This window comes from Cataglyphis hispanica, chromosome 20, assembly GCF_021464435.1.
Source record: "Cataglyphis hispanica isolate Lineage 1 chromosome 20, ULB_Chis1_1.0, whole genome shotgun sequence".
Classification (NCBI taxonomy): Eukaryota; Metazoa; Arthropoda; class Insecta; order Hymenoptera; family Formicidae; genus Cataglyphis; species Cataglyphis hispanica.
Genome location: NC_065973.1, coordinates 4,788,388 through 4,803,921, shown reverse-complemented (window position 1 = coordinate 4,803,921; position 15,534 = coordinate 4,788,388). Strand labels below are relative to the sequence as shown.

At 36.3% G+C, this 15,534-nt stretch overlaps 2 protein-coding genes across 3 annotated transcripts in view; one reads left to right on the top strand and one right to left on the bottom strand.

Moving 5' to 3' along the window:
• Positions 1-15,534, top strand: part of LOC126857163 (glutathione S-transferase D1-like) — a 155,754-nt gene that overhangs the window by 62,036 nt on the left and 78,184 nt on the right. The gene's annotated exons all lie outside the window — the stretch shown is intronic.
• LOC126857139 (acid sphingomyelinase-like phosphodiesterase 3a) overlaps positions 12,673-15,534 on the bottom strand; it is a 61,155-nt gene continuing 58,293 nt past the window's right edge. For both annotated transcript variants that reach the window (XM_050606305.1, XM_050606304.1), the window contains exon 11: positions 12,673-15,227. In XM_050606305.1, coding sequence (XP_050462262.1) covers positions 15,107-15,227 — 121 coding nt within the window. In that variant the 3' untranslated portion in view covers positions 12,673-15,106. The remainder of the gene's footprint in view (positions 15,228-15,534) is intronic.

The window sequence follows — 15,534 nt, the reverse complement described above, 5'->3', positions numbered from 1 at the left end:
AATTTGATGAAGTTAGAGCAACCACATCTTTTTTTTTTTAAGAAAAAGTCAAAATTTTATAAAAAAATTAACTCTTTCATCAATTCTCATTAAAATCAATATTAACCATTCTTTAATGCTAGTCTATTAATGTAAAAATATTTAGCCTGATATCTCAACATTTGTGGAAGTTACAGCACATACATTTATTGAAAAATTTTAAATTTCATAAAAAATAAACCCTTTTACCAATTTTCATCAAATTCAATACCAATCATCCTTTAATGATATTCTATAAAAAAATTTCATATAAAAAAATTTAGATAAATATTTCAAAATTTGCGAAAGATAAAACACCTTTTTTTGAAGAATTTAAAATTTTATAAAAAATAAACCCCTTTATTGATCATAGCCAAATACAATATCAACCTTGAATGATACTTTATTCATATAAAAAAATTTAGCTCATTATCTTAAAATTTACGGCAGATGATGGAACCACGTCCTTTGGTGCACATACAATTGCACACACATACTCGACATTTTGTAAAAATATGTTTTTTCGACGTTTTAGAATATTCTAAACACGTTGGCATTCTTCTTCAAAATTAGAAAAAAAATTTTTTCCACAAAAACAAAGCTTCCTCTAGGAGGAAGCAAAAAACTGAGGAATCACGTGTAAATGATATTTTATACATAAAAAAAAAAATTTTAAACATATATATAAATTTATGGCTTTTAAATTACATCTTATATTTCGTCGAGTAATGAAATAAGTGGTTGATGCAATTTTTAACTTTTTTAATAGGAATTAATTTTCAGCGTGCAGCGACACGCAGCGGAAAGTTTTTGTTGTAAATTAATAATGCATGAAAGCAGCGGGACATTACACGCTTTTATTTTCATCACGATTACTGCGGTTAATATTCAACTAGTAATATCGAATTAAAAACTAAATTCGATTTTTATAGATGCACAAATTGAAATACGTTTACATTTATTTGTACATTCCTGCAACATGTATAATTTGTGTCACATCATACGCACTCTAAACACTGCTATTATAAATTTCCGTTATTCGTGAAAATTGTTATGCACATGTGCACCGCATTGCTTAATACTTGCGAACAATTTACATATCGTTGAAAATAATGTAGCGGAGTTATTATGTTATTCCAGAGTGTGACAATTTTGCGCGTGGAAATTTCGTGTTAGCAGATCTTGAAATTTCTCGTTTCGTTCTCGCTCAACATTAATGTCATTCTCCCACGAGCAGCATCATTCGCTCATGTTTCATAAGCAATAGAATACGAGATTATACTCTATCTTTTTTGGCTCAGATTATTTTAGTTTATTTAATAAATTATAATTTCTAATATATATATATATATATGTGTGTGTGTGTGTGTGTGTGTGTGTGCGTGCGTGCGTGCGTGCGTGCGTGCGTGCGTGCGTGCGTGCGTGCGTGTGTGTGTATGTGTGTGTGTGCATACACGCTCAAATTTTAAGCCAATCTAAATCACTGTCAAATTGTATATGAAAGCGGATCATTATTTTTGTGTAATTTAACACACACATACAAATATTATCTAATTAAAAAACTTGTGTGAAATAAGTCTGTAGAATAAGTTTGATCTTATCTCAACTGATCTTATATTTCTTATATAAATATATTTCTTGTCTACATCTTTATATTTTGACATCTTACATCTCATTGGGGTGATCGCACGCTGACAAGTGGAACGAGCGAATTCCCAAGGCGTTGTCAAAATTGGAAGATCGGAGTTTCATTACAAACAATTGGCTGCGCGAGCTGATGATGAACGATACGACGTCTTCGGCACGAAAAATGTTTTAGGTTAGGTTCCGTCTGCTCGCTTACCGCGAAACGTGCGGAGGTGCGCGGCAATCGTCTGTCTGCGGCGATATCCGCCGACGCTGACTTATCACGCTTCGACGGACGACGTAGACGAATGGGGGGGGGTTTTCGAGGGCGCGTACGCCGTAAGGTCGCGACGGCGACGTGATAAAACGGATCCCTAAAGCAACCCCAGCCAGCCAGCCCGCCCGGCAACTTATCGCGACAAATTGTCGCGTATTCATTTACATCCCCGCGTCGTCTCGCGGAAACATCGGTTGATCTACGAATTTTATTCGCATGAATCTCTTACGTTTCACTGCGCACTTTGATACGCATTCTGCTACGGTGAGTGCGATTAATTTTTCATATGTATATATATATATATATATGAGACATTCTCGTACTGCATCTCGAAATTTAAAAGCTCTCATGTATGTACAGGGTATCCCAGAATTAGACCGATTAATTTCAGGTGGTTACAAAAAAACACCAATACAAGTTAATTTTGCCAATAAATCCGTGTCTGCAAATCAGCTATTTTGACACCAGAGAATCAAAGACCAACAAGGAAACCTTGAAAATCCAAAAATTGATTTTGATAAAATTTCACGCACATGTAGGAGAGGTAAATAGATGAATTTAGAAATTTTTGCGGCCCAAAAACGATTTCAAGCATATATAGAGCGCATTTTTTTTTTTTTTTATATCTCAAAAATTATTTGAGATATCAAAAAATATTTTCTACAAAAGTTTCTTGGTAAAAATATCCTCTATATCTCTTAGCCATATTGATAAAATATTTAAAAAATAATTTTTTTTCAAGGACTTTTACCCTTTGATTCTCTGGTACCAAAGTAGCGGGGCCAATTTGCGAACATGGGTTTATTGATAAAATTTTGGCTTTTGATGTCTCTTGTAACCACCTGAAATTCGTCGATTTAATTCTGAGACATCCTGTATATACGTGGCACATCCTCATATACAATACTGCTAAATTTCGTTTCTCTTGAAAAAAAAGAAAATTTTTATCATATACTTATAGTTTCGCAAATCTTGAATGCTGTGCACGTTTCGCGTCATAATACCACGAGGAAAATGTAAAATATATTGCGTCAAAAGGATTAAGTCTCGAAAGCGTAGAAATGTATCGCTGAAATTGTGGCGCCAAGCACCGTAGCGGATTCGTAAATAGCCGAGCGTACGCGCTCGTGAAGGAAGGTGGGGGGGAGAGGGGAGGGGGAAGGGGACGAGAAAGGAGGGGGGGAGGAGGAGGAGGAGAACTCATCGTCGTCGTTTGCACGACGTACGCGAACGGGTTAGCGTGAAGCTGAAGAACGAGGCTGCCGGCAAAGGCACTTTGTTCTTTTCGCAGCTCGTATTCTTCTCCCGCGGGTGTCGAGGCACCCCGCGTAACGTTTGTCACGAAAACAGCCGTGAAATGTATGCGCTCCCATTCGCCGGGGTGGCAGTTCCTCGACGGAGTTCCTTAGTCATTTCCCTTCCGGGTGGAAGAGGGAAGAAAGAGAGAGGGGAGGGGAGGGAATCGGGTGGGATGAGGAGGACCGTCGGTTCCGGGGGAGGGGGAGGAGGAGGGGCGAAGGGGCACGCGCTCGGCATAACACAAAATTTCCTCTCTTTTCTTCCCTTCCCCCCCCTGCCCCCCGTCCCCCTTTTTCACTCGCCGTCGCTAAAATATTAACTCCATTACGCGGCGACACGGCGCCGCTACTCGTTCGGCTGAGATCGCTCTCTATTTCTCGAGAAACAAAAACGGCGTCGAGTCCGGACGAGCGCACCCGTCCCGAGGACTCCGTCGCGCGTATCCCCTTCGAGAATGGAACGCTTCCACGATGAATTCAAGAGCAGATCCATGCGCTCTGACACAATGGCGTAGTCGGCTAAGTGTGAACACTCGATGTTCGCGGTGTATCTCTCGCCTGCGCAATTCTGAATTAAATTATTAGTTTATACATGCAGGATGATTCTAAATAAGTGCGACAAATTTTAGGAGATGATTTTTGGTCGAAAATTAAGAGGGGTCTTTCATATAAACATGCTATATCACTCCCTGATGAGTTATACTCCTCCAAAGGGGGAGAGGAAAATTAAATTTTTATTTTTTTTCTCAAATTTTAAATAAATTAGAGAAGTGAAATTTGGTGAAGATTTTCTACTAATGAAAAAGAAAACTTATTCATATTTTTTTAATTCTCCCGTATCGTTATAAGGGGATGAAATTTTACTCTCAATCAGCAGCAACTTTATTCTCACTCTATTTAATTTTTATTAGAATTTTTTAACGGAACGGAATGTGATCATTTAAAAATAAGCGTTAGAAAACTTGATTTCTTTAGAAACTTTTTTGTTTCTTTTATTTTTTTCGTAAAATCAATAGTTTTCAAGAAAAAAAAATACATTATTATGCACAGCACAATGACAAATGGCATAGATTTCGAGTTAAATTTTAGAATAAAAAAAGCAAGCGAAAGAAAATTATAGTAAACATTGTAAAAAAAATGGAACAAAAACAACACAAAATTATAATAAATATATATAGTCATACTCCTCCCTCTTTGGAGGAGTATAACTCTTTAGGAAGGAATATAGAAGTACATGTCCATATGAAAGATCCTCGATAAAAAAAATCATTAAAAATTTTTCGCACTTACTTGGAATCACCCTGTATATATAAATAAATAAATAATTTTTTTGACAATATTAATTTCAAATAATCGCTTTTTAGAAAATATGTTTTAAAACCGATATTTTTGAAAAAAATAAAAAAGATATAATAAAATAATATAAAAAACATAAAATATAATTACTTATAACGAGAAATCTGATAAAAAAGGTACTCTCGAGAGCCGAAGCGTGGACGTATCATTTCGCAGGAGCATTTCGGCAGAAATTTTGCAGGAATCCGAAGCCATATTGCGAGCATCTCGCCGCGCCACATCTTCCGATATCTATCCCCGTACTAAAGGCGCAATGCGGAGGAGGTATAGAGTTACTTTGTACGAAGGAACCTATCGCGGAGATATTGAAAACGCCAAAGCCTCGGATTCTCGTTGTAAGGATGACGATGACGACGACGATGCGTTCCTTATTCGGAGCAAGCGACGAGAGGATCGATCGAACGTAATATTTTTTGATTATTGGTAACCGGAGCAATCCCCAATACGTCCATTTGAATATATTTACAAAAAGTAGTCGCGTCGCCGGCGAAAATATCTTGCTCGTAAACTCGCTCCTATAAATGCGAGACTCTTATTTGGCTTATGTCATTGCATTGCTGTATTATATTATAATTATGATGCATGCGCGCGGGGTGTTATTTTTCATGGTTCAACGAGATGTGACAGATGTGATAAAGGCTGATAAATTATGATTGCTTCGACAATGAAGAATGTCAGCTTTAGAACTTGTGTGCAGGATATGTACTCGAGTGCATATTTTCTCACATTATATTATTTCTTCGTCTATAATAAAATGTTTAATAACACGAGGGAGAAACGATGTGTCTTTTATTTTTATAAACATTTATTAGTCTTCGATTGGAACGTCAATCACGTTAAAAGTAGAAAGCAGCTACGCCCTTTTTATTATTCCAAAGAGATTATCTTTGTGGCTACACCGATTCACACCTTTCTCGCGCATTCGATGATTCATCAAGGGTCTGTCATCAAAAATAAATCTGTGCACATTGGCTTTTATAGGATAACGTAAAGGCGGGCTTTAAGCCGAGTTAATTAACGCATTATAGCGGATGTGCTACAAGCCATGTGCGCAGTTTTTTTGCCACGAAGTAAAAAGTGCGCTCGCATTGGTAGCATGACGCCGATGTGATATAAGAAAAATCACATAATAATTAATTACTGAACTATTAATTATTCGCCGCGAGTTTTATCGACCACGTCAGACGGTTTCAAATAATCTCGGAAATAGAAATTCTTGAAAGGGTGTGCAGGTAATATATAATTATATGATAAATACATTTTTATTATATGTTATTATTTTTTATTATATTATAAATATATTTCTATATTATATGAGCGATCTGTATAAAAATAACAATTTTTTTGATTAAACTTTTAGAGAGAGAGAGAGAGAGAATAGCTAAGAGAGATTTAATACCATAAGGTATCACAGATATCGAATGGAAAAACATATATTTTTTCTTTTCATATTCATATAGACGTAAAAAATATTTTGATGCTCTGAAAAATAATTCTCCGCACTATGTTTCTCTCAAGAGCTTATTACACATCGGTAAATATTCGACATGCGTTTCATTTACGATAAGAAAAGCAAATCTTTGATATGTTCCACATCGATGATCAGAGCTCGAAAAGAGTGATTCTTTTCAAGTTACACAATCGTCCCTCGCTATCCACCCAAAATGTAAATGCGGATTTCCGATTCCGAACGGCTCCGATGGCAATTACGACGAGTTACATTCGCACCCCATTCTTCGCGCTTCCATAAAACGCGACCGGGACAACAAAAGCCGATCATAAAGCTGTCTATTTCAAAGAGGAAGGACGATCGGGCTGGGTAGGAGGAGAGGAAAGAGTAATCTCGGTACGCATCGACTTCCTCAGTGCGATAAATCGGAGGACAGATATTCGCATACGCGCATATATATGTAATACACGCTTCACCGACACACATACTAGACGCTACTTTATACTCTGCAACCGAGCGACGATCGATACCGGGCGTTAACACGATAACCCGTTGCCGCGATGCTGGCCGGACTCGAATGACGTTCAGAGATTATTGGAGATTCCGTTATAATGAGTTTGCGTATATAGACAGTGATCGGTCCCGGGTGTGGCGAACGAGGCCGATGCCGCGATGCAGTCCGCCAACTTTTGTCAAGTTACCGGTAAGTAATTTTCGCTAATTAATTACCAGGCCTTAACCCGTCTCCTGTCTCTGTAATCTTACGGCGGAATTCAAGTTTTAAATTAAACTCTGTCCAACGTCCTCTCGCGCGCTGTCCGTCCTTCGCCTTCCTTATCATCACCTTATATCGTGATAAAATGCGCGTGACAGACGCGGGAAGACGCGGCTCTAAATTTTTCGAAGAAAATAAAGTTTTATTTTTACTTGGAGGAGATATTCTTCTCTTCTTTCCAACAAAATTATAATTATAACTTAATGTTATCAATGTTTCTCCAAACTCAAACCTGCCAATCATTTTAGTAATTGTGCACAATTTCAATGACCTTGACATGTATTATCAAGTACACGCTCCTGAGTAACTTCAAAAAGTTTTAGCCGTCGCTTGTTGTTTATTAAAAAGTTATTAACAAAAAAGCTTATCAAATCAAACGTAATTTTTTTATTTGATTAATATTAAGAAGTATATACATACACACAATATATATGGCATGTGTGTTTATTATAAAGTAAAAGGGTTAGGAAAAGGGCGGAGTTGCTTCCACTGCACGTCAAAAAATCCCCCAAAAAATCTAACCTAATCTAAACCTAATCCTAATTTAAAATTAGAAGTTAGGTTCGAGTTAGGTTGGACTTTCTTTAGGTTAGATTTCGGCTCCGCCCCTCCCCCGCCAATCTTTTCACTTTATAATAAAATAAAACTATAAAATACTTTTTTTTTTTAATTTCACCTATGAGCAGAGAAGATTTACAACGTTTTAATATGTATTTCTAGATTCATTTATGAAGAATAAAAACAAATACAGCGTGTATTGAAAGCAGTATTATGATTACTATGTATTGAATACATATTTCACCAAATATATATTTCTTCTTAATGTACATGGTGTCAGAAAATTACGTTCCATTCGTTAAAGTATTTTGTTAATAATACATTTGTTAAATTATTTTGTTAATAACTTTTTAATAAGCAATAAGCGACGGCTTTTAAAACTTTTTGAAAGTTATTCAGAAGCATGTCCTTGACAACATATGTCAAGGTCATTAAAATGAGTGATTTTGTCCCTAATATGCATAATTACTATCATTTTGCATATCAAAGCTATACAAAATCATTGATATTATTTTAAGAATATAATTTCTTCATGTTAAAATAAACTTAATAACCATAAATAAATATAACTATAACATAAATGGTTGAAATTAAAAAAACATGAATAAATATAAACATATATTAAATTAATATAATTATGTAACAGTCTAAAAATTGTTCATTAAGACTTTAAATACGATGGCTGTTCTATAGATAGGATTTAGAATCAAGTTAAAAGCTGTAGGCGAGCATCGCGCAAAACAATATCGTCATCATCGTTCCTATTTTGGCTTTGATGGTTCCGCGTCCTCCGCATTCAATGACGCTCAACCGGATGACTGTTGCTCGTGTACTTCAATAGGCGGCCAGGAAATGGCGATGTGTGTAGCAACGCGTACTCGACGAGCGCGTCGAAATATCCGCTTTTGCCCCAGCACCTAACACGCGCATACGAGATGCACGTGTTGCATGAAATCGGTGCAACGTTTGTCGTCAAGCTCTCGTCGCTCGATGCTCGTTGTACATCGTGTCGATCGGTTATCGGTTGCTATTTTAACGTAACAAATCTCTTAATTATATCGCGTGAAATCTTTTACTATTGTTCAATAATTAATGATTCGAGGGTAGAATGAATAAAGCGCTTAATCCGATATTTAACGCCGAATACTCGCTCGTGTCCTATAATCTCGCCATTCCGTCGTCATCATCGATTAAATACATCCACGAATCAATCACGCGCGTGTATGTGTACATCTACATGTGCATATTTCTGGAAGTAATAAAAAAATCTGCGATTCAATCCAGCAATTTTAGTCCTTGCGGAATTTTTTTCATAGAACGTATTTGAAATCTATATAGTATATATACGCGATAAATCCGGGCTATAATCTCGATATCGGAGCGCACGTGCGCGGCCATTTAGGTTGTGGCTGGAGCTGGTATGTCTAATAAAAATCGCGCTTCTCCCCGTCTCGATCTCGGGCGATGTCGTATTTATTTATCCGCTCGTGCGCGGATGATAACGACGCGAGCTTTTCGTTCATTGTTAGCGATGCTGGGATACGGCGCTATGAAAACTACGTTATTTGTATGCCGTGAGCGCGGTCGCCTTAACTGCGACAATACTTTTCCTCCGTCAAAGAGAGCCCCGGCCGAGCCCTCGCCCGAGCCCCAAGGGCAGGCAGTGGGACGGAAGAAATGTGGGAAATGGCCGGGAATCAAGGAAAGGTCATGACTCCCTAGCCTCCGAATTAGAAGAATTAAGTAAAGAGCCAAACTCCTTTATAAAGGGATTTCGCGCAGTCGGACGGAATACGAAAATGCGAGCGACGTGTTGGGATGCGATTAGAGCTGCATATCGATGACGCGGATTCGTTTAGTTTTATTTTACGTATCGACAAGTTTTATTTGAAAAATGTCAATAATTTTACTGATACAGCATCATCACATTAATTTTTGCAAAAATTATCTCTTTAACTTTGGATAGATGTCTATTCAAAGCTTGTGAAACAATTCCTTGATTCCTTGATCCTTATTTTCTGATTTTTCAGATAATTTTTTCAAAATTCCATGTAAAATTAGAGAATTTTTAAATGGAACTTTTTAAAATAAGTTTCTTTTTTCTGTGCGTTTTCTAATGCTTTTCACTTATACAAAGAAAAAATAAACTACTTAAATTTTAAATATTAAATTTAAAAATGTATTGAAAAGAAATGAAATGAATGACTTTTGTAAGATAAGCATTTTTCACTTGCAATAATATTTTCATTTTTAATCATTAGTTGTAAGAATTATAATAAAAAATGTGTACTCACAATCAGTGTTTTTTGCTATGACAATGAACATATAATCAAAAAGAGAAAGATATATATTTATAATAAATTTGAAAAATTCACCAATCAAAGAGAGAATTTTTGAAAAAATTCCCTGAGTTGGAATAAAATTCCATGAGAATTCCTTGATTTTTCAAGGTAAAAACCTTGAGAAATCCAATTTTTCTCAATTTTTCCAAGGCATAGACATTCTGTTTACATTACAAAAAAATAATCCATATAAAATAATGCGTATATTCGCGATATAATCGAGTATAATTCTCTGACAGAGATAGATTTATCATCATTATAAATAACAAGAATGACGTTTTTCAAATCACAAACTTTGATATCTAAAACATTAATGTAATACATTCATTATTTATGTATTGGTATAAGTTCTTATACAGGGTGTCCTAAAAATTTTGACACACCCGAAGGTAGATTGGGCCAAACTGAGTCGAAAAGTCCTATACCATTTTGCAAAATTCGCAATAGTTTTTGCGTTATTAATTAAAATATGTGAGCTAATGAGCGCGTTGGAAAGCGATAGGCCGGTATCGGCAGGCATGAACGACGATTTACTTGTGTACGTCTCTTAGTAACAAAAGCATCATCTAAGCGAGAGGTGGAGTCACGCTGTCATCTCTTGCCTACTGCTTTCCAACGCGCTCATTAGCTCACATATTTTAATTATTAACGCAAAAACTATTGCGAATTTTGCAAAATGGTATAGGACTTTTCGACTTAGTTTGGCCCAATCTACCTTCACACTTCCGATATGTCAAAATTTTTAGGACACCCTGTATATATATATACGAATTGGTCAATCTTTTTTAATTAATTTCTCGGAAATTATTACAAAAATAGTAAAGTGGTACAGGACTATTCTCTTCAGTTTTACCTGCTCTACCTGCACACGACCGGTGATGCGATCGACGCCGGACACCCTGTATATATATATGGAAAATAAAAATAAAAATAAAAGCTTTTAAAGATCATCTTTCCCTTCTAGAGTGCGATTTAGTTGGGTAACATTGGGATAGATAAGGGAACAGGATGCGAAAAGTGGTAAATCATGTTTTTTATAGTTGATTTATAAATAATTCATTCGAGATAATAAACCAAAATATTTCAGAAAATCATAAATAACTGTTTTCACAACAAATAGTAAGTTTATATCTAAATGCAATATATTATTTATTATTTAATTAATTATCAAATCAATTAAAATCTAAAAACTTCTCACTTCATATTCATTTCATCAAATATTTATTTTAATAACTTATCAATGATTGTTTTATCGAAAACCGTCAAGATTGTGTGAGTATTTTTTATCGTATTGTATGTATATATATATCCAAACATATGCGCACGTGACACATGATGTATATACCATGTACTGCGGAGATTCTCAACGTCACGCGATATCTCCGCAAAGATGAGCGATGAATTCGCGCAGAGAGAGAGAGAGAGAGAGAGAACGCTTAGATTTACTTATCTCTTCTTTCGCGATGTACATGCATTTTTCACGACTGATATCCGTACGAATGCGTAACGCACGTGCGCGAGCACAATCACCCTTACGTAATCACGGAGTACGCAATACGCAGACACACACACGCACACATATGTGTACACCTACGCATAGTTATACGTACTTACCGTGGAGAGATAATCGGCGAGGTAGGGCACATGCGCTGATTAGTGAATATCTTGGGTATCTTCCCTCTTCCTCCTTCTCGCGTCGCCGTGAAAGCCGGGCTCTCATTACGCTAACAAAATTCTCACATTTTCCGCTAAATGTTCCCTTCGTGTTAATGAACGACTTATCTTCATATTTGCTGTCACCATGTGCACGAAGCCCGGGGAGCTCGTTTAGAGAAGTTGAGTTAGCCCGCTAACTGTAGCGGCCGCGGAATTAATTGAGAGACCTCTCCTCTCCCCAGGCTTATATCTCGTTATACGAGTAAATTCTGAATTCTGGTAACTGCTCATCGGAGTCTGAAAACGAGCCGCGGCCAGGGCTCTGCGCATTCAGCAATAGCCATGAGAAATAATATCTGGCAGCGTAATTGCTTTTTAAAAGCTCGCGCGCGTCGCTTTCGCGGATTTTGCCCGCGTAATTGTTAATGACTTTTTTAATGGCGGAAAACCGCCGTTTTCAAATTGACCCGTAAAATTTTCTCCTCGTCGTCTATGGTAATAATCTTTTAACTCGAGCGCAATATAGAAAATATCTATCATCGTGAAAGAAAAATATATATATATATATATATATATATATATATATATATATATATTATTATTATTATTAATAAAAAGTAATATAAAAAATAATCTTTTTTTTCAGCCAAAAGAAATATCTATCGCGTTTAATAATCTTTCACGATACGTTTATTAATTAATTAAAAATTAGAATTGATTAGTTTATATTAATTGTAATAAAATCGGCCACGTTATGCCAGTATTTATAGCGAATTAAAAACATTGCGTTTCCACGTTACGAGTTGCGAGAAAAAATGTGGTCAAACAAAATTTATAATATTGTACTCGTAGCACGTAACAGCAAATAATGTCTTGAGACAAATTGAGAAAAGGAGAGAGAGAGAGAAAGAGAGAAAGCGGAGGATAATTAAGAGGGTGTACACGACGCTGTTACAAATCCATGAGTCCTTTATTAAGAAATACTGCATCGTTCCGACAATATCGCGAAATGGTAGTACGAATATAATCTTCAAGCTATGAGAGCTTCGACGCAGCCTCCTTCTCGAGCTGTCGACCTTGCTCGGAGCGCGTTTTCCAGGGCGGCGTTCCGGAGTTTTGACATCGGATTAGCCGAAGCAGAGCGTAAAAGTGCCCCCCCCCCCTCACCCCTCCCGCGACTTTGTAAAACTTTAATTACATTTAAATATAAGTATGCCACGCACGGGAAGCCACCTATCCGGGAGAATGCGGTGCGACTTCTCTTAAAGGAGACTTCTCGCTACCCTTTTATCTACCTATCCGCCTTTTATCCACTCCCCACCCCGCGCTTTGCCGAGGGTAGTCGTCGCACCGTCGGATTGCTCGCGACCGCGAAGCACTCGAATAGAAACGCTACGTCGATCGGCAATTTATGCTTGACGAAATTTGCGGCTGAAGGCGAAAGGAACGCGCGTTTCAATGCGCGTTTCTTCTCCTTTCTGCCTTCTTTTTCTTTTTCTTCCCGCGACGCGGCGCCCCGCTCGGAGCGATAAATATCTAAATTCGAAATTGTTTAATAGAGAAGACTGCGTGTTTCTCGGATAGATTATCAATGACGTATTGCTAATAATTTTTAAGTTTATCTCCTTATAAAGATAGATATCTATATAAGATAGATACAATATCTTATAAAGATAGATACAAGATATAGATAAGAACAAAATGTATTTAATAGAGAAATAATCTGTAAATTCATCAATATCAGACAATGCAATCTCTAGTTTTTTACACTTTACGTGTATAGAAATTTATTACATAGGGTGCAGAAAAAATAGCGGCATCCTATAATATCTCAAGAGGAATTGTTTTGGAGAAAAATATTAAATACAAAAGTTTTTGGGTACTGAAAGAACTATCTGATTGATCAACTAGATTTTGAGTCCGGGATCTAGTTTAGGCCCAAATCGATTTTTTCAGGTAGGAATCCATATTTTTTTTCGTGAATTTAAATTCAGAACATGTTTTTACATCTGATACAATCGACAAACATTTGGGTCCGAGACCTTTTTGGGCCCAACGTGGACCTTGTGCTTCAAAATCTAATACCTTCTTTTAAACAGAAAACTGTCTTAGACATCGACACGCGACAAAAAATGGGAATTTTTATCAAAAAACTTAATTTGGGCCCAAAATATATTTCAAACCCAAATGTTTATTTGTTGTGTTAGATATAAAAACATATCCTAAATCTAAATCCGTGATAAAAAATATGGGTTCCTATTTAAAAAAATGAACTTGGTGCCCAAATTAGACTTCAAGCGTAAAATCTAGTTGACCAGTCAGATACCTCTTTCGATACCCAAAAACTTTTGTATTTAACATTTCCAAAACTTATATCGTTCGAAATATTTTAGAGCCTGCGCTTTTTTCGCACCCTGTATATTTTGACATGAATACTCAAAGCAATATAAAGGAAAAAATATTTAATACTAGTTTATATAATTCTCTACATTATAAAAATAATAAAAAAGAGCAAAATGGAAAGAAATTTTCAACAAACAATCTGTCCATTAAAAATTTAAAAATATTGTCCACAAACTTTTATTTGCAGCCAGTAATAATCTTTAAAAAAAATATATAAATTATTAGCGACACGCCAACACTTTTTATTCAAATAAATTCAATCTTCCTATAATATTCAGATATTTCGCATAAATACAAATACTAGATAAGATTAAAGTGCTCGGATATATTCGAGAATTGTTCAAAAGAGAGGAAGGGAGGGCGAAAGGAAAAGAGAAAAAAAATTATAAAATTTTATATTATTTGTTGGAACAATAAAATCAGATTCAGCAATAGTTAAGAAAACTAAAAAATTGATAGAAAATAAATAAGAAGAAAAATAGATAAATTCAATTAAAAAAGAATTAGATTCTTGATTAAAAAATTTTAAACTATTATTTATTTAGAAAAGATTTTGAGAGTGAAGGAAAGAGACAGATTTTCTTTATTTATTTTTATATAATTCAAAAACTATCATTTTATACATACCCGAGTATATTATAATTGTAAAAACATCTGGCTGGAAATTCCACAAAGTACCTGTTACCAACATATTCTGTTATTAAAAACATTTAATATGGAATTTTAATTAGAAAATGCTGTTCTCGATGCATTTGTATAAAGCGTTCTTGTTTACGTTTTTCGCGTATTTCAATTTTTTCTGCCTATTATACTAATATACGAATTATCCAAATTATCCGAATTACGTCGAAATAACTGGAATCATATACTTTGAATAATCGTATTACACAGATATTTCGATCTCCGAATCGATTTACGGCGACGTGCGTCTGAACATTCGGAATATATCCGAGTACTTTTATACCCGGTATCCTCTCGGATTTTACAACCTCACTTGAAAACGGCTCGTCGCGTACAGCCGACAAACGTATGCAACACCAAAACACGACGGAACGAAAACGCGCCTGAACAATCTCGATGGCGCGACAAGGAGAAGACGGAGACACGACAGAGATATAGACAAAGTAGATGATGACACATCGGGCGACGTTGGCGCCGGTATCGCTAGATACGCGTTCGCCGCGTTAACTCGGATGGCCGAGGCCACCTCCTAGACCGATCCGATCCGACCGGCCCGATCGATGGTGTATCCCGACCGGATTCTGCCGGGGAGAGTAGACGCGGAGACCGTCGTGGGTGAGCCGACGCGCGGGGCGTAGCCCCCGGGATACTCTCGTCCCGTTCATCCTACCGGTCGTTCAGGACCTCGGCGCAGATCAGCATTGACAGCAGATGCAACGCGAAGTAGGGACGCACGATGGAGTTTGCCGTGGACGCCAGTGCGTAAGCGTAGGACGAATAGCATTCCCTGCGAGCGTAATACATACACATGCATATACAAGATATTACGTAATGAAACTTTAACAATATGTCGCGATTATTTCATGATGGGGTGTCTACTCGAATCCTGTAAAAAATTTCCCTGGAAATTCCTTGATATTCCAAGTTTTTGTTCAAAATTCTAGGTAAAGAGAATATTTCAAATATTTTCTGATGCAATTTTCTAAAATAAGTTTTTCTATTGTACATTTTCTAATGTTTTTCATTCATTTAAAGGAAAAACAGTAAGCTACTAAGTTTCAAGTGTTAGATTTACAAGTGTATTGAAAATAAAA